The sequence below is a fragment of the Misgurnus anguillicaudatus genome, chromosome 11 (assembly GCF_027580225.2).
Source record: "Misgurnus anguillicaudatus chromosome 11, ASM2758022v2, whole genome shotgun sequence".
NCBI classification, from domain to species: domain Eukaryota; kingdom Metazoa; phylum Chordata; class Actinopteri; order Cypriniformes; family Cobitidae; genus Misgurnus; species Misgurnus anguillicaudatus.
In genome coordinates, this window is record NC_073347.2 from 27,659,203 (window position 1) to 27,681,578 (window position 22,376).

At 37.8% G+C, this 22,376-nt stretch overlaps 1 protein-coding gene across 4 annotated transcripts in view; it reads right to left on the reverse strand.

Moving 5' to 3' along the window:
• actn1 (actinin, alpha 1) overlaps nt 1–15,607 on the reverse strand; it is a 45,314-nt gene extending 29,707 nt beyond the window's left edge. For 3 of the 4 annotated variants that reach the window (XM_055170050.2, XM_055170049.2, XM_055170047.2), the window contains exon 1: nt 15,182–15,606. In XM_055170050.2, coding sequence (XP_055026025.1) covers nt 15,182–15,316 — 135 coding nt within the window. In that variant the 5' untranslated portion in view covers nt 15,317–15,606. Of the gene's footprint in view, nt 1–15,181 lie in introns of all 4 variants that reach the window. The other variant, XM_055170051.2, reaches the window with a different exon arrangement.
• Nucleotides 15,608–22,376: the final 6,769 nt, after the last annotated feature.

A 22,376-nucleotide genomic window follows, 5' to 3' on the forward strand; every position in this document is an offset into this window, starting at 1 on the left:
AGCCTGCGTGAGAAAATGGATGTGTGGCGTGAGAGCGTGAGAATGGGGTCAATTGCGTGAGTCTCACGGTGAATGCGTGAGAGTTGGCAGCTATGTAGTAGTAAAAGCATCCTGGTAATGCAGTTATCAATACCAATATATATTAGCCTTCTATATTAGGGTGACTTTTGTAATGTCACAATTAATCAGTGTTTTATGTGTTTGCTAGATTTTCTATGTAATCTTAATCATGTTACCTGTAATTGTTAAATTATTATTGCTGCTATACTATTTCAACAGCATTTGGGTATTAATTTAGGAATTTATGCAGCAAAAAAATAAAATAAAATAGAAGACCAACTTTTAAATGCTGGCCATAGGACGTGTAAAGCCCGGTGGTGGTGTTTTATTTTTAATAAAATAAATCTATTAACATTTACATTGTAGTTGTGGTGCTTTTTAATTTTTGGATGGATGCGCCTAAATTTTTGCTGGTGCTCCTAACTCTTTAAAGTTGGGAGCACCAGTGCTACCAAATAAAAAAGTTAATTTTGAGCCCTGAACTTATAATGTCTATTGTGCTTTGTGTTTTGTATTTTCCACAGTCAGGCAACCAAGACTCGCTCATTACCGCACAAGTGCTGTGAAAATAAAAGTGATTTGATTTGACTACAGTAAAGGCAATCACAATGTAACAAACAAAAAAGTATATATATATCCTAATAAACTATAGGTTAACCATTTATAAGATGCCCAATGATGCACACCACCTAACACAAGACCCTAAATGTGTGTTTTGCACAATAAATACATGTTAGCACACACAGACAAAACAAAACTCCACAAAAAAGACACTTTCGAAAAGGCACGAAAAAGATGCGCCGAGGCATGCAAATACATCCATACATGCAAATACAAATGCATGTAAATATGGTCAGAAAAACTGCAGATCTCCTCTCTCAGCAGAAATGCTGCTAGATTTCCTCACACCTACACAACACAACTCTTCATTACCACTGAAGGGGGAGTCACTCTGTTTTTCTTTTAACCCTCAATTTCCATCTATAACTCTCCTTCTTTTCTTTATCTGCTCTCTTTCTTGCCTTGGTGTGAAATACAGCACAACTCGGCTCCTCTCGGTGCTGTTGCTATAGCAACTACAAATGCCCGAAACCGCCAGTAGGTCCAAAAACACACACATGCACACAAACTTCCCCCATACGCCAAGAAATAGTCGTGTGAATTGACAGCTGTAGTGAAAATATTGCTGCTTACATCCACCCACAAAATCCCTCATGCACAAAGTGGTCCTAAAATGTATATTGGTGTTTTAAAATATGCATTATGTAATTGCATTAGCAGCTTTTTTCCTAGAGGTTGACCGATAAGTTTTTTTTTATGGTCGATGCCAATACCGATATTAAGAAAGCTGTATGGCTGATATAAGGCCGATATAACACAAATATTATTACCGTAATAAAAAACAAACAAAATTTTGGTGAAATTAAAAAAACATTAGTTACGCATAACATTTATAAATATACCCTTTTAAAGTTTTTCTTTACAGTTTTGACATATTTACAAGACATAATTAATGTGGATCTCACATCTTATGGTACTGTTTGAATAAGTGTGTTAAACTAGTGTGGTGTTGTGTGTCCTATCACAAATTGTTACTCAATGTATAATAGATCTATAAAGTCAAAGTGGTACCCTGATCCACCACAAATGAAGTTTATCTGAATTATCGTTATAATTAAAGTTTTTTAAACAATCTCCAAATGCTTAGTAAGTTCCGCTGTTGTTGAATAATTTAAGACTTATATAATTGAAAAGTGTCCTTGTCTTGACTTTAAAATGCAGTAGTGGGCAAAAAAGATTGCCAACTTTGAACAATTGACATCTTTATTCAAATATTAAAAATGCATTCACAATGTTTGGCTAAAAATTACACACAACATGCGTGAAGCTTATAAAGACACAGCCCATGATAATGGCTACAAATATTAAAAACAAATAAAATTGTAGTCAACCTATGCTTTATTGCCTGTAGCTTTTTGTTTTTCTATGCATATTGTTTCTACGCATTTTCAACCCAGATTACCTAATTCATTGTGATTTGCCTAATTATTTCATCCAATAATTTTTTTTTTAATTTTGTACTCATAGTTTGATTGTTTAATCTAAACTGGAGGACATTAAAAGCAAATACTTTAATTACCCATCCCCAGACATCATTTTCGTTCACTACATGCCAGCTAGTTTGACTATCTGTTGTATAATTCCAGCCCATTTAAATGTAATGTAAATAGGGGTGTCACGATTCTCCAAATCCTTGATTCGATTACATTTTAGATTCAGGAAGGTCAGAAGGTCACCGTTCGATTTGATTCTCGGTTTTTACTTTTTTTTTTAAAGAACAGGTTGCTATGCCATTTTTAGACTAGACTTTTATAAAATATAATATCTGACCTTGAACCCGGAGATGCCCTGCCATGTTAGTCGTGCTGCCAGTGGAAAAATATCGTACACGCACATACCCGATAAAACGAAACTTCCTGTTAGATGAACATTTGTCAGTACTTTGCAACTTAAAAACGCGCTTTTATTATTGTCAGACGAGATTGTAAGACTATACCCCAATACATCATGTTTAAATGCTGTTTCCATAACTCTTAAGCAACTGAAATAAGTTGTACACAGAAGCCGTTCTGCTGTGATTGAGTTCAGCTGAAAGGCGGGAGGCGTGTGCTGTTTTTTTGTTTCCCATGTAATAAGAACAGCTCGCGTGGTGTCTCCTGCATCTGCCATGCCATATTTTGACTGGCTGTAGCTAGCTAAGTTAGAGGAGGTTGACGCGCAGCACTCAACACGTGTGTTTTTTTCCACTTGGCAAGCCGACCGGATGTGACATGGGGGCGTGGCAGCATCGACAATTCCATTTATTAATTCGAAGTTCGAGTTGTGACTTAAAGCAACACTATGTAGTTTCCATGTAAAAATGACTTACAGCTCCCCCATGTGGTTGAAAGGCGCAACAGTGCCTGGTATCAGACACTCATCTGCAGGCAGGGGGAGGGGCGGGGCTGTGTGCTCTACCCTCCACCGCCACTTTTAGAGTGTGCTTGTAGCAGCTAGAAGGCTGCTCAGGTTGCAGCAAAAGTACAATTTGTCCAGTTAAAAGTTGTTCTATCACTGAAATAATTTAAGAGACATTATTTAAAAGGTAAAAAAACTACATGGTGTTGCTTTAATTTCGATCGATTTTAAATCAAAATCGTGACACCCTTAAATGTAAATATGTCAAAAATCCAAAGGCAAGGCATCTCCAGGTCTCTTGTCTCACAGCAGCACATCACATTTTTGCACCTCTCATTAGCTCCGCCTACTCAGGTGTACAATGTATGACAGGTTACCAATGTAAACAAAATGCTGACCACACACTCACAAAATTTCCTGTAAAAAGACAGCAATAATACTTATATAGGCACTGATGAACTGACAAAATATTACAGTTTGGTATATGTAGAAAAAATATATGTAGTAAAGCAATTTTAACAGCAAATCTTAAATTATTTAACGTAACGTTTAACATATTTTTCGGTCTAAAAGCCGCTTTTTTCATAACTTGGCTGGTGTTGCGTCTTACAGTCAGGTGCGCCTTGTAAGTCAGTATGAATTAATTTTGACATTTATGAGGCAAGAGACAACACAGGACTCCAGACTGCCCCCAAATGGTGGCATTTTGCCCCTAAAATTTGAGAGTGTGCCACTGAATTTTACATCCAGTCGCACATGTGCAACCAGTAAATTTGACCTTATTTTCCAAAAGTGCACAATAAAATGTGACACTGAATTTGAAACAGCACATTGTATTTTCTGCATCTATCATCAAGTATTTATTAGCAATAGAGTGGAAATTAGAAGAAATGTGAATATTTGGTTAGCATGTTGATTTACGGTGAGTGCCCCTAAATTTTCTGGTTGCGCCCCTAAAATTTTCAGTTGGGGGCCACTGTGCTCCTAGTGAGAAAAGTTAGTCTGGAGCCCTGCAACATTACCATTTACAGTCGCGACTAGGGATGCTCATATCAGTTAATTTTCCCGACCGACAACCGTAGCTTCTAAACCGAACATTAACCGTTAACTTATAAGATTTTAATATGAAATTGTCATTGAGTATAATACAGTTGACGGTTGTCTGTGAACTAGTAAAAACAAAACATTTAATTTGAACGTACAAACAGCAGCGACAGATCTACAACAGAACCAGGATTCATACATTATCAGATATTCACGCAACATTACTTTATTAAAAAGCACGCGAACAGTCCAGAGGAGAGGATTTATATCCAAAAAGGGCAGATTGTCTCTGTTTCATCTACCACAGTGGTCATTTCTAAAGCAGGACGCTTTTCAGAAAGTTTGGCTTTTGCGTCGTCTTTCTCCGTTTGTCCAAAAAGAGCTAGATGTTTATGGTTAGGGTCAGAGGCCATCAGCGAACGTCTGTCCGGATGTGCGCAAGACGGACCGCATCATCTTGCGCGCGTCTCCGTTCAGCTTCCAAACACGCATACAAATGATTTCTCATACAAATGATTACTTTATCAGACCGTCAGGGCAGCAATCGTTTGTGTCATTTACAGGACATTCACAAATTAAACATTCGGACGGGATTAGTTTTACAGGGGTAGATGGCGTAATGTAATTTTACCACAGGACGTCTGTTATATTAATGGTCAATTCGGACGGGATTAGAAATCTCAGTAAAACATTTAGAAGTGGGAGGGGTAACTCGATTGCGCACCTCCCGTCTTCACATGCACATTACCTTGCTTTCTGATATCAGATGTGCAAACAACATGACACAGACGAGGAAAACGCGAAACACTGTGTTTAATTTCAGTTTGGGGACAACGTCAGTTTCATAAACAGTTCCGCGCATCTGAGAAGTGAATTTGACTTTTTTTTTTAAAGTTTGTGTCGTGTTATTCAGGAACTGACTTGTAACTGGCTTGTTTTTCCGCCTAGAACACAAGTAAATGCTTCTTTAAACGCTTTTATATTTAAAAGAAACCCGCAAATTAAAAGGAAATGACGCGATTTACGTGGATATTTACAGCTGGTCTATTCGCACTGGATTAGTATTACCTGAGGTAATTTCTCCGGACCTTTTTACAGAAGGTAAAAGTCGCCGTAATCTTTACTGACATTGTCCGTTATGATTACTGACATGGAGCATTCGGACTGGACTAAAATCACTGAGAACTAGAAGCTCTGATAAAAATTGCTTTACCCCACCTTCCTATGTAAAACTAATCCCGTCCGAATAGTACTTAGAAAAATTGCGAAATGTCTGTCGGCTCATGAGGACACGCACCATGTATTAACAAATATTTTTTTATTTTAACTGATAATGTTAATCGGTCATAAATTCTTACCTTCGGTTAACGGTTAAACGGTCAATGTGAGCATCCCTAGTCGCGACAGTCCGCCATATGCTGCTTCTGTATTTATTTAATTCAATGGATTCAGTAATGTGGAATGACGAGTATGCGAACTTCAAGCTAGTTAGCTTGTTCGGTTAATTTAGCCTATTCAACCATCCAGGTAAGTTCTGTATGCTATGGTTTATCGTTTAAATAACTGATAATATTACTTTAACGTACAGACATCTACACTCTTAGAAAGGATGTGTTAATTTTTTACACATCATTGTGCGGTAAGCTTTTAACACATTATGTGTAATTTTAACACATTATGTGTCATTTTGTGTGGATTTTGTGTTCAAGTATAACACATGTTGTGTTAAAAGTAACACAAAATGTGTTGTTTCAATAATAACACAGAGATGGGTGGATTCCAGGACGACGCAGTTAGTGTGTTGTCCCAGAATCAACGAGACAGGGGTAGCTGCAGCTTGGAGCAATGGGCGTGGCAAGAGGTAGGGGCGTGGCAGGAGGTAGGGGCGTTGTAAGAGGTTTCTTATTGGTCAAAGGAGCTTCCTCCTGGCAACTGCGTTGGCCAATCAGCCGTAACCATAGTTATACGTTATTCCTTTAGCTAAAAAGAAATCGTAATTTTCTTTTGAAGGAAAGAAGAAGATGGATATAATACACGTGCGATATAATTTGATGGTCTCTTTGCTTAACGTCTTTTCAAATTCAGGGATTATTTAATTGTTGTTGACAGATACATGTTACAGTGAGAAAAATTAATGACTGCATTTGCATCGAAGACATCCGAGTCGGCGATTTATGTGGATGTCCCTTCTGTGCTCTCAGTAGACCTTGTGAATATCGCAAGAAACAAAGCCATTTGCAAAGCCACAGATTTCGCGCGGTTCGCCATGAAGGGGGTCACTGTGCGTTCTATTTAGATAGAGAGTTTGATGGCTTCTGTTCGAAGGAATGAGTTTTGAACACAAGAACACAAGCCTTTGATGACAACTTCAATTGACGTTTCAAAAAATATATTGTAAAAATGACTGAATAAATGTTTTTTTTTATTTTTTTATTAAATGGTGTTTGTTTTGCTTAATTGATTAATGTCACTTAAAAGAAGTTTATTAAACCGTTTTTACATAATTTAATAATTATATGGTGAGTGTTTGATCAAACACGTATATGCCTTAATACAGCCAAAACATTTGCTGTACCATTTTTATAAAAATAACATTACTTTTAGAGACATTTTTATCTTTAAAATAATTATTTGTTTTTAATGATTTTTTATTTTATTATTTAGTTCAAATACAGACATTTCAAGTATAATGCAATAAAAAACGATGAATACAAAGCAATACAGCTCAAAATGTGTAAATCGGAGAATAACAAGTATAACATGAAAAATACAAATGAATACAAAAATAAAAGTTTATGAATCAAAGTAGTTATAGATATTTTCAAAAACTTTTTGTTTTGTGATCTCATGTTTGAAAGGGTTTCCAAGTATACTGCGAGGTCTTATAAAAGTTAATATAGGAGGGTTTATTTTATTTGTGTATTATGCATATAAAACGTCGACAAAATAATTTAATTATATAATTTTTTCCAGAAAAATATGGGTTTTGGAAACAAAGTAAAATGTCGCGAGGTTCTAAATTCTAATACTGGGAATTTCTATTTTAGGAATACCTATCTTGAATATTGTGCTATTTGAAGAGTTGCCATTAGGGGGCAACAGTGTTCTATATTAGAGTGAATTCTGTATTGAATAAAGCAGTAAAAGAAGTGAGTGAATCAGCAAACAGCGTGTGAGTGTTGCTCTGTGTGTTACGATAAAATTGTTTATATACATACATCAGCAAGCAACATAATATATAGTGATTAAGTTTATGGCTCGCTTTTATGCGGATCAGGAAGCTTTTCGCGTCCAATTGAAAAGACCTTGCGGCACGCCCCATTCCTCGTGGCACGCCCCATTTCTTTCCGACCTCTTGCCACGCCCAGTGCTCCGGCCTGCAGTTACCTCTACTTGGAATCAACACTAATGTGTTGTTTTTAACACATTCGTTCTAAGAGTGTATTCAGCCTGCTGTTCTGTCTGCTAATGTTTAGTTGAATTAACTTTCCTTTGCAGATTAAATGTCTGTTCTTCAGCTTGGATCTGAAATAATTTTTTTAATAAACGCGACGTATAGTCCACTGTGACTTATAAATGTTATTTCGTCTTAATGACGCATTTTTTAACTTCTTCCACCCTGAAGCTATTTTGGGGATTTTCGCCTGGATTTGGCCTACCCAATTTCAAAAGCTTCCCATACCCACATGCAGAGGTTTACATACAAATGTTTGGTATCATATTACAGGAAAACCTTTGAAATTACATAAAACACTGTTGAAAGTGCTAAACATGGTTGTATGTGATGTCAGTCCTCTAATAAACACAAAAATAAAGATGAGCTTTTTGATGTTTTTTTTATAAAGTTTTTATTTAAAAGTGTATAACTCTGGCCCTGAGTGCCTCAGCTCCCTGCAGACAGTTTTGTTTGATTCCAGCAATTGCCAGCTTACAGAGGAAAAAAGATTTTTTTCTCTATCATAATCTATGCAAAAGTTATTTTACTCCAACTGATGGGAGGAATAATACGCTTATGGAGTTAAATTGCTGGCAAAAAACATTTGAAGTGCTACCATAACCACATACAATGGAATAAATGCAATTGCTTTATATCATTTTAAAGAAAACCCTTTGAAGTTACATAAAAAGCTGCTGTTTGTGACAAATAGTGTTATTTATGTTGTTTTTCATATGATGAAACACCAAATTTTATTTTTTTGTGTCATAAATACTGCCTCTGATAGTGTATAACTCTGGTTCTGTGTGCTCTAGCAGACTGCAGACAGTTCTGGTTGTTACCAGCAGCAGACAGTAAACACCCAAAAAAAGAATGATCTCTTTAGCATGTCGCATTCAAAAGTTATTTTCATTTTACTGAAGTGTCCGAAAATACATTTTTCATATAAATATTAATTTTTTGTTTTGGACATATAATAAATAACAAGGGATTATTCATGCACACAACCTAAGAAAATGCTGTGAATGGACTCATTTTTTAGAGTAGGACCTAAGAGAAAAGATGGTGTATCATTTGTGGCTATATGTGCTATCTGAGGCAGTCCACACTCAATTTTCCCATATGTTTACAAAAGACGATTTTTTACCTTATTATTCATTCAACTATTGTTGGATATGTGTTGATAATAGAACAAAAATAACGCTGTAGCCTTATTCCTGAGAATGAGAGCTTTCAGTTGATATAAGACTTGCCCATGTTTGTCATACTTGAAAAATATGAAATATGTGAATATTAAATCATATAAAAAATTATGGGGGGGGTGATAGTGTAAATTAAGTGTAAATAACTTTCTTACAGTAAAAGATTTCTCAAAGTGATGCATATATGGAGAAAGTAGAGAGTCTAAGCTTTCAAACAGTATCTCATATGTGTTACTGGGGTCCATGATGGACCATTAAAGATTAAAAGAATATTTTATTTGAGTCAAAATACGAAATTTTGTACCCGGGTCGGGTCCTCAGGGTTTAAGAGGTTAAGGATGCGGCTTATACTCCAGTGCGGTTTATAGTCCGGAAAGTACGGTAATTTAACTCTTTGTCCATCTGTTTATCTTTTCCGTTACTCTTAATATTAAATCATTTGTAATTAAAAAATGTAACCATTTACCAAATATCCAGTATCATATGTCTAATAAAACGTACAGTCTGAGGAGAAGCCTGCTATTATCTTGGTGTTCTGACATGATAATATTTGAAAAATAATGAACAATGTAAAAATCTAGTTTTGTTTCTGTGCGTCTTTTTCCGTTTCTTTCTGTTTGTGGGCTGTTTGTTGATGTCTGTTGGCTGTCTCCTCCAGACAGGAAGTGCTGATCAACCCATGAGACAGGCGCCCCTACGGCTGTTTCAGTTTCACACACATTACACAGCACACACTAGGCCCTCCTAAGGTAAGCCTGTCTCTTACATTAACATTTACAGATGGATGGTTCAATGGCTCATTAATAATCTTAGCAACATTCAGGATCCAGCCAGGAGCTTTCGATTAAAGCCAAATGCTGACTCGTTCTGATCGCTGCTTTTACATTAATTAAACTTAAAACACATACTCTATCTATATGTTTAAAATGGTAAGCCAACACTGCAGCACATTAAAGCTATAAAGCGTGTTGCATTCTGGGTAAAGGTTTTCATGAGATAAAATATAAAGCCTGCCACAAGTCTAAGTTAAGATGATCATCAGGTTAGAAACAGCACATGAGGAACTACTTGCATGAAGAGTTTTACTAAAAGAGAAAGGCTGAATTGACATATTTGGCTGTTCAAAATGCAAAGCCTCAGGTGAAAGCTTTTAGACACGGATTGTACGCTAGACACACATCTGACACAAACTGCTTCCCACAGCATCTTCATCTGGCACGGGTACACACGCACACACATTCTCAGTTAAATGAGGTGGCAGCATTTCCTACACTATTGTAAATGTACTCAGACTGTTCTTTCATTGGATAAGAGAGCACAGTGAGGGAGTACTTCATCACATCCTGAAATCAAACTCAAGGGCAGGACACGTTAAACCTCTTTATAAAATATGCTTGTATTGCATATGTGTTATACCCACATCACCCACCATATTTGCTTAATAGATATTTTGACTAATGCTTATACCAATAACAGTGTAGTATTCACGGTTTCATTTTACACTAAAAGAAAGAAGTCCCAATTAAGTTGAAATGTAAAAATATGTCTGTAGATTCTGTCTGAGCCAAGCTGGCAAGTAGAAACACATTGTTGCATGTCAATGTCTCCACAGAGAGTTGTAAACCCATCTTGACTGTTATCAGAAAACGTACCGCAGGCCAACTAAAACACAGCCACTGTATCTCCTGAGACACTCAACTTACGCTCTCTTATACAGATAGAGAGAACATGAACAAGTGAGACAGACAAAGAGAGAAATATAATTAATTTTGGAAAAGCAGAATATATTTCAATTGAAAAAACAGCAGTTCAGCACTCCTGGCATAAACCCTTAGTATCCTAATGAAACAATGTAGAGAGCTGACTGTCTGACAAAGAGTAAGATCTGACAGATTTAATATAGCTGACCTATTTTATTTTTTATTTTTTTGAACACCAACATCTTTTTTACCAAACCAGTTGGAATCTGCAAGCAAAGCCAATTTTCAAACAGCCCGAGACTAAACTACTGCAGGACTGAAACACACACAATAGCTCACTAGAACTATTTGCAAGGTACCTCAAGATGGATTTTCCCATTTCAGAATATAACAAAATTTTAGACAAAAATGTAAGTGCTTGCTTATGCATGACACGCTAATGTGAGTGAACATTGCTATATGGTTGCTAGGATGTTGTACAGATCCAGGTTGATGCTAGAGTTATGCTTTAAAGAGGACATTTCACAAGGCTTTTTAAGGTGTGAAATAATCTGGTGTCCCCAGAGTAAATATGTAAAGTTTTAGCTCAAAATACCATATAGATCGTTTATAATATCATGTTAAAATTGCCATTTTGTAGGTGTGAGCAAAAATGTGCCGTTTTGGGTGTGTCCTTTAAAATGCAAATGAGCTGATCTCTGCACTAAATGGCAGTCCTATGGTTGGATAGTGCTGATTAAGGGGTGGTATAATCCCCTTCTGACATCACAGGGGGAGGCAAATTTCAGTGACCTATTTTTTCACATGCTTGCAAAAAATGGTTTACCAAAATTAAGTTACTGGATTTCTCTTTTTCACATTTTCTAGGTTAATAGAAGCACTGGTGACCCAATTATAGCACTTAAACATGGAAAAAGTCTGATTTTCATGATTTGTCCCTTTTAAGGTTTAAAACTTAGGGGTTGAAGGTTACATTAAGGGGTTGAAGGTTATATTAAGACATTAAGCAAGCATTAGAAATTTAAGCACCTTAGTTGTAAGTCCTTTAAAGTCCTTACTAAAATATAGTTTTCTGGAAAACGTTTGGAGAAAGCGACAACGTATTTTCCGTAAGCTCATGGGTGATTCTCACGAAACCATTGAAACACCACGGCACTAATGATTTTAGCTTTAAAATGTGTAATATAGTTACATTAAAAAGCATCAGAATTAACACAATACTGTGTTCTACCTTGCACAATGTGTGATTTCAACATAAGAATTTATAATTGTACATTTTATCTCATTTTCTGCTGAAATTCTCATTACCGCAATGTGTCCGGCTGTGTTTGAACATGCGTTATGTTGTAATTTAATCATATTAGCACAAAAATATTTAAGAAAAAAAATAAATGGATGTTTTGCTAGACTACTTTAGATGACAGAAAAAATATTTACTGAATATTCATGTATAATAATAATGAAGAAAAATTAGGAAAATGATGTGTCCATGCCTGATGTTCTCATCCTCCGCAACACTTTTTGAGAACAGTTTAAGCACACATACAGAATTTTAATAAAGTTTGATTTTGAGTGACCAAGCACATGGACCAGTTACTTCAAGATGGCTACCAGGTAAGATCATTTTTTTTACAGTTATTTGGAATATTGTCTTGTCAGAATGCTTACACGACATTTTGATTATCATTACCGCAACAGATGCTCATTAAATGTTAATTTAATTAATAGAAGCATAATACTTTGAGTTTAAATGCATGTGCAGAATCTCCAAATTATGTTCTTTCAGGTTTGTCATGTCATTTTGAAAATATGTCAGTGTTGATGTTTTCTGACTGTTGCGGTAATGAGATTTTTTAGGACTAATTTTTAAAATTATGTTACAAAAAGTGTTAAATGATAAGTAAAAGTTTTTAAATTAATGTTCGCATTTACTCCAGACTTTGTTTTTCAATGTCTGGTGGGGAAAAAAGTAAATTTAAGCACTTTTTACATTTTCATGCTTGACATTTTTAAAACCAAGTTTTCGTGAGAATCACCCTCATATTATCACAAGAAAATGTGTTTCATTAAAACTAAAGGAAAGTGTATCATTTTTGTGCCAAACAAAATTGCAATGTGATTAAATTAACGGACCGACCAGGCAGGCTATAACAACACCAGATTAGCACATGGCATAAATTTGGGGCAGGAATGTCTGTTTAATGAACAACGAAGATTAGGGAGTAAAAAAGTAGTCGTTCGTTTGTTATGTGTGGATATTTTTACAATTCTCTCTCACGCTCAGGGTGCATCCCAATTCGAAAGCTGCGTCCTCTGAAGGCTGTATTCGAAGGCCAATGACGTCACTACAGCGAAGGCTGTCCAAATTCGGAGGCTCCTAAACAGCCTCCAGTTGTGGCCTCCAAATGCGTACTTTGTTTCCCCTAAAATGAAGGATCCATCAGAGGATTGAATCATGCATTCAATGCATGCCTGTGATGTCTGGGTATTTCAAAATAAACATTAATAACTGTAGTTAAATAAATTAAAAGTCCTTTACATTGTTTTACTTTTATAAATGATTTTTTAATTGTGCAAGTTAACATTATTGCTGTAATATTGTGCATGTTGCATTTTAATTTTGTATATTTATGAGGTTGTTAAATTTTATGTGTTGTGTAGTTTATTCTGCATCAGTGCTCCATATTCTCTAAAATAAAATAAAACAATATTTGGCTCCATATTTATTTTTAAAAGTCTGAAATTCCTTCGTAAGCTAGTATGTCTCATTTCAGTTCACTTCGCGGACTTCGGAGGCTGAGTCCCCGCCTTGAAAGTCAGCATCCTTCGATTAGAATGCACCCTCAGATTAACATGCAGTAGTGTAGAATTAGCCACACCCACTTATTTACATTTCAACATTCTGCCATTTTATGGTAACGGTATATACTGCTATACTGCCCAGCCCTGTCTGGTGCCATTTATCTGTTGAAAGAGTTAACAGCTAAATTTAAGTAACCATTCCTCACTGACTGGCTGTAAAAGTCAAGGTGGAAGTGGTCTCACTTCTGTTTCATTATGAATAACGTCACACCTGTGTGGCCTGAAGGGATTTTCCTCATGATGCACATGAACTTTCAGGCCTACAAAGACGGTAATACACGAAAAAATGTGTTTTACTGATTCTTCTGGTCCAGTTTGAACTTGCTGAAATACTTTCATGCATAAACAGAAACTGCAGCCAGTCAGATGCTTTCTCACACACACACTTTCTCCACTGAAATTCGCTACAGATTCAGCCCATATGTTTCTAACTCTGACATTTTTGTGAGATGGAGATCAGGTCTGACCTGTAATGTGTGTGGTTTTGTGTTTGCAGAATAAACTTCTGCTTCACTACTGACCTTTCAGTCCTGTCAGAATGCAGAACAATAACCAATTTGTCTGACACACATACACATACCCACGCACCATTAAAGTCACAGAGGGTGTTTAATGGGCAGCACATTGCCTGTGTTTAAAGTTGTATAGGGCTGACATATGTGTGTATGTGTACGTGTGTGTGTGTGTGTGTGTGGTTGTCGTTAATGAACAGTGTTAAAAATGATGGTAATGTCCAACACAATGTAGTGCTTGTATCACACGATGGGGAACCACTGCAGGGCCTTCGTTGTGTGTTAATGTGTTTGTATGTCATTACCATTGACCCACAACACACACACATAAACACATATTGACGTGCCACACTTATGAACCACTGGTGTGTTATTTCTTATATGGTTTAATTTTCGCTCTTAACCCTCAGTTAAGTGAGTATGAACAGGTGTGGCGTGATGATGATTTTGCCATTGGTTTATAGCAGTGTGAGCTGACCAAAAGGACTCGTGCCCGTGCATACCTGAGCATGAGTCTTTCCCGCCGGTAGCTGATGACATCATTCAGGAGTCTACAAGCTGTCGAGGAAGGAAAAAAAGGGAACGGGGGAAAGTTTTCCAGCAGCAGTGTACGGGGTCTGTTATTACCATTTTTGGGCACACTCGCTCCCTGACAAGCCCAGCCCAAACCGCAGCAGATTCCAGTACTCTTTTTCCTCCCCCTGTTTTCCAAAGGGGAGGAAAAAGAGTGTGGGAGCAACAAATGTTTCACTCATATTTCAAATACTTTTTAGACGTGCATGTAAAAACTGACATCCGGCTTTAGGGCGATTTTATACAATCCCCCATCCCAACAAACGATCTAACGGTCTACCGGAATGCGTAAACGGAACTGCCAGTTGAAAAGTCAGACAGCGTCTGCGCGCCGTGACCGTAAATACAGCAAGCTCGTGCATTCAACGTGCGCGCGCAGCGGATCATATGAGACGCGGCTAGAAAGCGAGGCTGCCGTTGACATCTGTTGCGCGCGGTGAGAGGAATAGGTGGGCGCACGGTGTCCGGTGATCGGGATCCGGATCGTCTGACTGGGGGCGGGCCCGTTCAAATGAATGGACAGACGGATGAGAAGAATTGAACATGCGCAATTCTGCAACAGATGTTCCTTAAGTTTCCTATAATAAAAGCCGATGCTTTATAAATAGCGTGCCATACAGTCTATAACCCTTTGGGTGCTGTACTTCTAAACACACTTGACGTACATGGATGACCAAATAAAATAAACAAAAATCACAGAAATCCAAGCATAAATATTTCGCCAACAACCACACGTCTCAATGGCTCTGCAGCACCGGTTAGTGAAATCCCTGTGGTATGCACATTTCCACACGTTTTACCGCACCTCCGTTAAGTGAACAGATTATACCGTACCTTTCGCTGCTGTTTCTCCCAAGCGGGGTCGAGCAGCAGATCCCGGTCCCAGTCATCTTCCTGCTGCCTGTAGTCGTTCTCTCCCCCATCGTAGTGCTGTTGATGATGCTGCTGCTGTTGATGATGGTAATCCATGCTGAACTGCCGTTCACCCGGTCCTCCGGTGTCTCTCTCTCTCTCCTACAGAGCGCTGCCGAGGCGCAGTAAACACTCCCGTGCGCACTTAAGACGATGTGCGCGAAACTAACGGCCCGGTAAGCTCGCTGCCTTTTGATGCCTCGTTATCCCGGCCCCGTTCACTCGCTTAAAAGTCCGTGCCTCCTTGTCTTTCCCGTTTTATCCGTTTTTCACGGCGGCTATCCAGAGAGGCGAGTAGGCAGAACCTCCAGCACGAGCATCGGCAGCAAAACTTCACAGTAACAGAAAAAATAAAAAGAACCACGATGGAGGGCGTCTGATTGGCTACTGCGTAAAGAGGTTGAACCCGCTCATTAGCAAATACTCGATGGGGATTGGCTAATCTTACTGTCAGTTATTAGATTTGGTGTAGGTTGTCTGCATTGACATAGGTTAAAAGCTTATAGGTACGTTTTTGATATTAACATTAATTGCGCGGTGATTTATGGTCTGGTGTTAACCTATTTGTTTTAACGTGTAAATAATGACCCAAGTAGTACACTAATTCTGGCTATTATAAATGTATAAATGATTTCCTTCCTACCTTTCAGGTGACCACACCCTTGCGCGTGTTTTATCTCACCGTGTCTCAGGTAACAGCGATCTGGTTCCTCTTTTTGTGGGGGAAAAGTGGTGGGGGGACAGCTCAAGCATTATAACGCAATACATTACTATTGCCTCACCAGTGTTGCGCCTATGAAACTTTCATGCCGTGGGAATAGATAGGAAAGATGGAAACAGATAAATAAGTGAAAGTCGAAGCTGCCACTGCTCAGATATTTTACAGATTAAGGCCATCTGTGGTCAGACCTTTTCCAGATGCCTGGCCTAACGTGGCAGCTAGGGATATCCCTCGTATTCACACATTAAAGGCTGTTAAATTTAATCTAATAAGGTGATGATTTCACCCAGAGTCTTCGCGAAGGCTTTTTTGGAACAGAATTGAAATGATTAATTTTGTTTATTGAAGGCATATTTGAACGAGTGTTGTGCCCTCTGACGCACGCAGAAAACATGTTCGCCTAATAAAGACTTGTGTGACAATTAAATCGTTTGACGTTCTGCACTGAACAGACGTCCACAGTAAATCACACAACCTGCCTTAATGTATTCACTGTAAATATCACTGTATCTTTATTTTACTCTAAATGTCAACGTGCATACTGCAATAAATTACTCTAGTTTGATCCTGTTATGTTTACGTTAAATGTTTGTCAGAGTTGTCAAACTGCACACCGCTACTTCACATGATATAATGTATATGGCATTTGTTCAAAGTCCACATCATTTCTTCATGCTTCCTGAACTCCGAAGAAGGTCGTCTGCGTGTGAAGACCCGCTGCACGTCGTTTTTCTTCTGGGACCGAATGCCTCTGCCATTTAGGGTAAAGCCCCCTTCAGGTACGTGGGGACAACCACTACGTGTAATGGTGTTTATTTATTTATTAATTTATATATTAATAATGTATTTGTTTGTTTGTTTGAGGATGAACCCGTATGGTTTACTTTGTGGACATTTTTCTGTAATTAAAAGTATGGCTAGGTCAAAAAACGGGCACGCGCGCGGGCACTCTGACTGGAACTGGAGCGCTCTTCCTTATATGGACAAACGTCCAAGAGACGAATGTTTGGGAAAGTGACGTCACACGTTAAGCGCACAGACAGTGAGGAAAAGATCTCATTCTGCTTCATCACGGTAGTCCGACAGATGTCTCGTGTCTTTATTCAACATAAAGAAGTGTTTTGTTCAACTTAGCACTGTCTACTACGTTTTGTTCAGATGTGAAGTTTTCCATTCGGTTAGTCACAGGGCTCAAGTATGAAAGGGTCAAAAGAAAAGTAGGACAATGCTTAAAATGTGTCAAGAAAACAATAACCAGACTTATATCAGAGTTATAGGTCTGGACTAGATCTTAAACCTGGTCAGACAAATTGAAACAGCACCAAGTTGCCAATTCAGTTAGCAAACTATAAACCACCAAACCTAGGAACCTCTGGCCAAAGACTATGTAAACAGGAAACAGTGCCCTCTTGAAGCAGTTTAAAGGAACAGATCATTGAGAAAAACAATAATCTGAAAGTTCTAAGAGTTGGCACAAAGGAGTGTGGCACCATTATAGCTTTCAGTATGTCTCCATTTTATAATGCTCATTTTGTGAATGAAACATTAGCTTCAACTTATGTTTCAGAGAAATGCACTTACAGAATGAAAGAGTATTTAACATGTTGTCTAACTTTTCTCAGAATTATTTTTTTCCTGGATTAGTTTTGTAAGGCAGTGATGGAGTATGTAAAGGCTAATATGGGTTTCTGGTTGATTCCCCTGGGATGTGCATCTGGTCTTAAAGGGATAGTTCACGCAAAAATGACCAATTATGAGCCCCATTCACTTCTATTGTAGGAAACAATTATGGAAGTGAATCAGGAACGGTTTAGTTACAAACACTCCTCAAAATATCTTCCTTTGTGTTTATCAAATCAAAGAAATGATGCAGGTTTGTAACAACATGAGGGTGAGTAAATGATGGGAGATTTTTCATTTTTGGGTGAACTATCCCTTTAAGACTGCTGCATTCCTGGTCTCACTGTTCATTTCTCCCAAAAGACACTGGACAGTAGCACTTTCATTCAAAACATCAAGATAAAAAGCTACAACTAAAAAAAATTGTTGAGTGAATGGGATGAGTTCATATGAAAATCCCCCATGACTTATAAATGCCCAGATGCCTTTTTAGCATTTAATCACAATTTGTCTTACTGCTAAATTCTTTAAACCTGATCTAGTGAACCTGCTTTCTATCATGTTGAATGACTTTGAGATTGATAAGAGAAATATGCTTACTGGTCATACTCCATTTGTGCCAAAGTCAACCTTAATATCTACTCAGAATATTAAGGGTGTGGAGAAATTAAGATATTAAAGCGCAACTATTGTCCAATTCATGTTTTTAAATTTTCTTTGTGTGAAAGGGTGTATTGCCCAGATGCCTTTGTAGCATTTAATCACAATTTGTCTTACTGCTAAATTCGTTAAACGTGGTCTAGTGAACCTGCTTTCTATGATGTTGAATGACTTTGAGATTGATAAGTCTCTTTTCTTGGCCTTTTCTTGTAGGCAACAGTTCACTTCCTGGGATTGGTGATGTAGATAAGACGGACATTATCATAATTTCTCCCGCAGCGGACTCACAGCCTGTAAATTAACTCCTGTTAGCAACCGAATCTTTCAAACATGGTAAGGGCGTCACATATCCTGCTGACGTCAGAGGTATTCAGAGTGAAATCTGGAGCTACAAAATGTGGAAAATAATGTGTTTTTTAACCATAAACCACGTGAACACATTGTATTATACCAAATACACAAAATAACATTGTTTTTTTGCAATGAAATAGGAGCTCTTTAATATGAAGAAGTGTAGATTTTTAGAGGGTTTTGCAGTCAAAGAGAGTTCAATTACCAATGAACTGACAATGACATTTGTTAAAATAAGGCATTTCAATTACTGAGTAATAACCTTTTAATGGTCATTTAAGTGAAATTACTGAACCTAAACATAAGAGGCTTAATAAAAATAAATAAATGCTCTTTTACAAGAAAACATGTCAGATACACTTAAGGGCTCGTTATAGTTGTGCGTAGGTCCTATGGTGTAACCACGACGGCATAGGTTCCACGTCAGTTTTCATTTATACTCTTGCGTCGCTGTCCGCGTCGACGTGCAAACACACGCGCAGACCGCTGGTAGGCAGTAACAGTAACCACGCGTGTAACCACAGTAGCAGCGCGAACGTCAAAGAAGAAGAAGCTTAGCAAGTTAACCCACAAACGAAGAAGACACAGCAACTTGTTGTGTATAATTTCAGAAGACCAGCAATGATGGAAGTAAATAAACAGCGACTTTTGTTGCTGTTTGAGTTAAATCACTCCTCAACTTGGCTCATTTAAGTTTTCACCGTCACAAACGGAAATACCTATGACGCAGTTTTTTTACCTAACGGAAGGGGTTCTAGTGGACCAATCACAGCGCTTGCGGTCCGCGTAGATCTGACGTGCTGTTAAAATTTTTGCGAGGTGCACGTTAGGCTACGCAGAGCTACGCACAGGCTACGGATAGCCTACGGCGTAGAACTTACGCACGACTATAAATCGGGCTTTACAGGGCGAAAGCGTTAACGCTTGATGGAAGGCTTGCCTGAGGCGTGGCCAACTGCCAATCACAGTGGCCGCAACACATGCTCCGGTCTTCAATCAACGTAATTGGCTGGCTCTGCCTAGGTTATTTGCATAAGGCAATCTGATTGGCTGACGCATGCGTTGCCGCTTGAGAAGTTAAGAAATGTTCAACTTCTGCCCCGAGCAACAGCACTGATGCGGCGCCAATGGATTCACAATTCAGTTCGGCAACGCATAACTTCACCCATTATTGCCCCGTGTGAATGTACCGTGAATGCGCCGTTACAACCCGTGTGAATGTACCGTTAGAGGGTTTTGAATCTCAGCTCTTTATTTTTTTTCTCTGTCAGAAACTGAATCTCATTTTATTAAAACTAAAGAAAGACAAATGTAAACAAATTTTATATAATTTCCCTTGAACACACAGACACATACACACATACACACTGTAAATATTTTTAAACAGAATGTCCCAGACTTCCTTTCACCCACTCATACAAGATACAAAAAATTTTCACATTTTCTGTTTTTCTTATTTTCCTCATTGCCTCTTTGTGTGAAACATTGATGTAACCCAACAGGTAGGCCTTGGCATTGTAAACGACGCTTGGACATAACTGGACCCTTGACCAAATTTAAAACAATCTGGGTATATTCTGGCACAAGCTGGCACTACACCCCCTTCTCCTGTGAGCGTGAAATTCAGCAGTATCTAAAGCTGTCGACAGAATGTTCCTGATAAGATGCTGTGAAATATTATCTCAAGTTTTTTGAGTAGCCTGTTTGATTTAAACGTATAAGAACTAGTCTCCCACTTACAAAATCACAAGGACTTTAAGAAGGCGTCAGCAGACAATAGTCATTCATTTCCTGTTGATAACAGTGTCTGTTACAGCTGATTCAGACACACTGAAAAGATTATTAATGTAACTGGATAGAGAAACTACAACTAAGCAACACAATAAGCCACTGACAGCTGAGCAGATAAATCATCATCTTTCTGTCATATGAAACCTCCCACACAGCCGAGGGTTTACACATCCGACCATTGAGTTAAAGTAATAGGATTTTATTCTTTGTATTTAATTCCAACCTAAAAGAAAAAGCTGGACTGCCTTATATGACAATAAAAGTGTATAATAACTTCAGTGTTAATATACATTTTTAATGATTTTAATTCTGTACGTCTCACACAAGAAGATATTCTTAATATTTTAAGGCGAAGTAAGAAAAAGCTGTTACTCTGCTTGATGGTGACACCATTTCCTTGGGAACATATGAGGATGTGTCTCAATAACTGTACTCGAAACTGACATCACCCAAATAACTGTCAATCAACTTTATGAGTACTGCTCTTACTGTTGGGGTGGAGTTTCCTTATCATGGGCATGCAACAGAGAGAGACGAGTCCATTTATGGCTGCTTGGAGCTGCTCATCGGGGCAAGAGAGTCTCCGCCTGTGTGTGTGTGTGTGTGTGTGTGGAGTGGAAAAATTAGGCTACAGTTAATTTCCTATAAGGAGAACTGTTCTTGACCCCCAAACTTCAATAAAACAAATACTACTGGACATAAGATAAATGCACATTTACCTACCTGACATCAGCACCAAAACTTAAAAAAAAAACCTTTACCTGCATTATAAGGCACACTAAAATTATCTATAATACTATCCAGAGAAAGTTACCCATTCACCCAGATTAGGGGGTGAGTATGACGTCTTTATTTAAGGTATTATATTAAATATAGTAGGCCTTTTATTTAAATTCACCTGAAACGTCATTATTGAAAATCATATTTTATTATTTTATTAAGAGCTAACCATTTAAACCATGATGTTTAAAAGTAAAAAAATAAGTGCATTTTTTTATTACAAAACAATGTACTCTCCTAATAGTTATGTAATCCTTTGTAATAAAAATGTTACTGTAATAGTTGTGGTGTACACTTTATGTACACCGCTGCCAAGTAACCACTCCTGAAATGAATAACAAATAAGTAGTATTTAATAAAAAAAAGATTTGCTGCCTTATAATTTTAAGTTAATTAGTTAACTAATATTTTTTTCAGTTGAATTAACTTGAGACTCCACTTAAAAAAAGGCTAATTTTCCAGCTCCCCTAGAGTAAAACATTTGATTTTTACCGTTTTGGAATCCATTCAGCTGATCTCCAGGTCTGGTGGTACCAACTTTAGCATAGCTTAGCATAATCCATTGAATCGTATTAGACCGTTAGCATCGCGCTTAAAAATGACCTAAAAGTTTCAATATTTTTCCTATTTAAAACTTCACTCTTCTGGATTTACATCGTGTACTAAGACCGACAAAAATTTAAAAGTTCCGATTTTCTAGGCCGATGTGACTACAAACTATACTCTCATTCTGGTGTAATAATCAAGGACTTCGCTGCCGTACCATAGCTGCAGGTGGCGCAATGATATTACGCAGCGCCCAAAAATAGCCCCCTTGGTTACTTTCAATAGCAGGGGAATATTTTCGGGCACTGCGTAATATCATTGCGCCTGCTCCAGCCATGTTACAGCAGCAAAGTCCTTGATTATTACACCGGAATGTAACTACAAAAGAGAGCAATGCTAATGGTCTAATCAGATTCAATGGATTGTGCTAAGCTATGCTAAAAGTGGTACCGCCAGACCCAGAGATTGGCTGAATGAATTCCATAACTGTAAAAATCGAATGGGAGTTGGGCCTATTTTCAAAAAAAGTGGAGTGTCCCTTTAAGGGCAGCACGAACTCTTACTTTTTTTTTTTTAAGTTGAAACAACAAATCTTTTTTCACGGTTTTGTATCTTGTTTATTCAAACCATATGTTCAGCATTGAATGG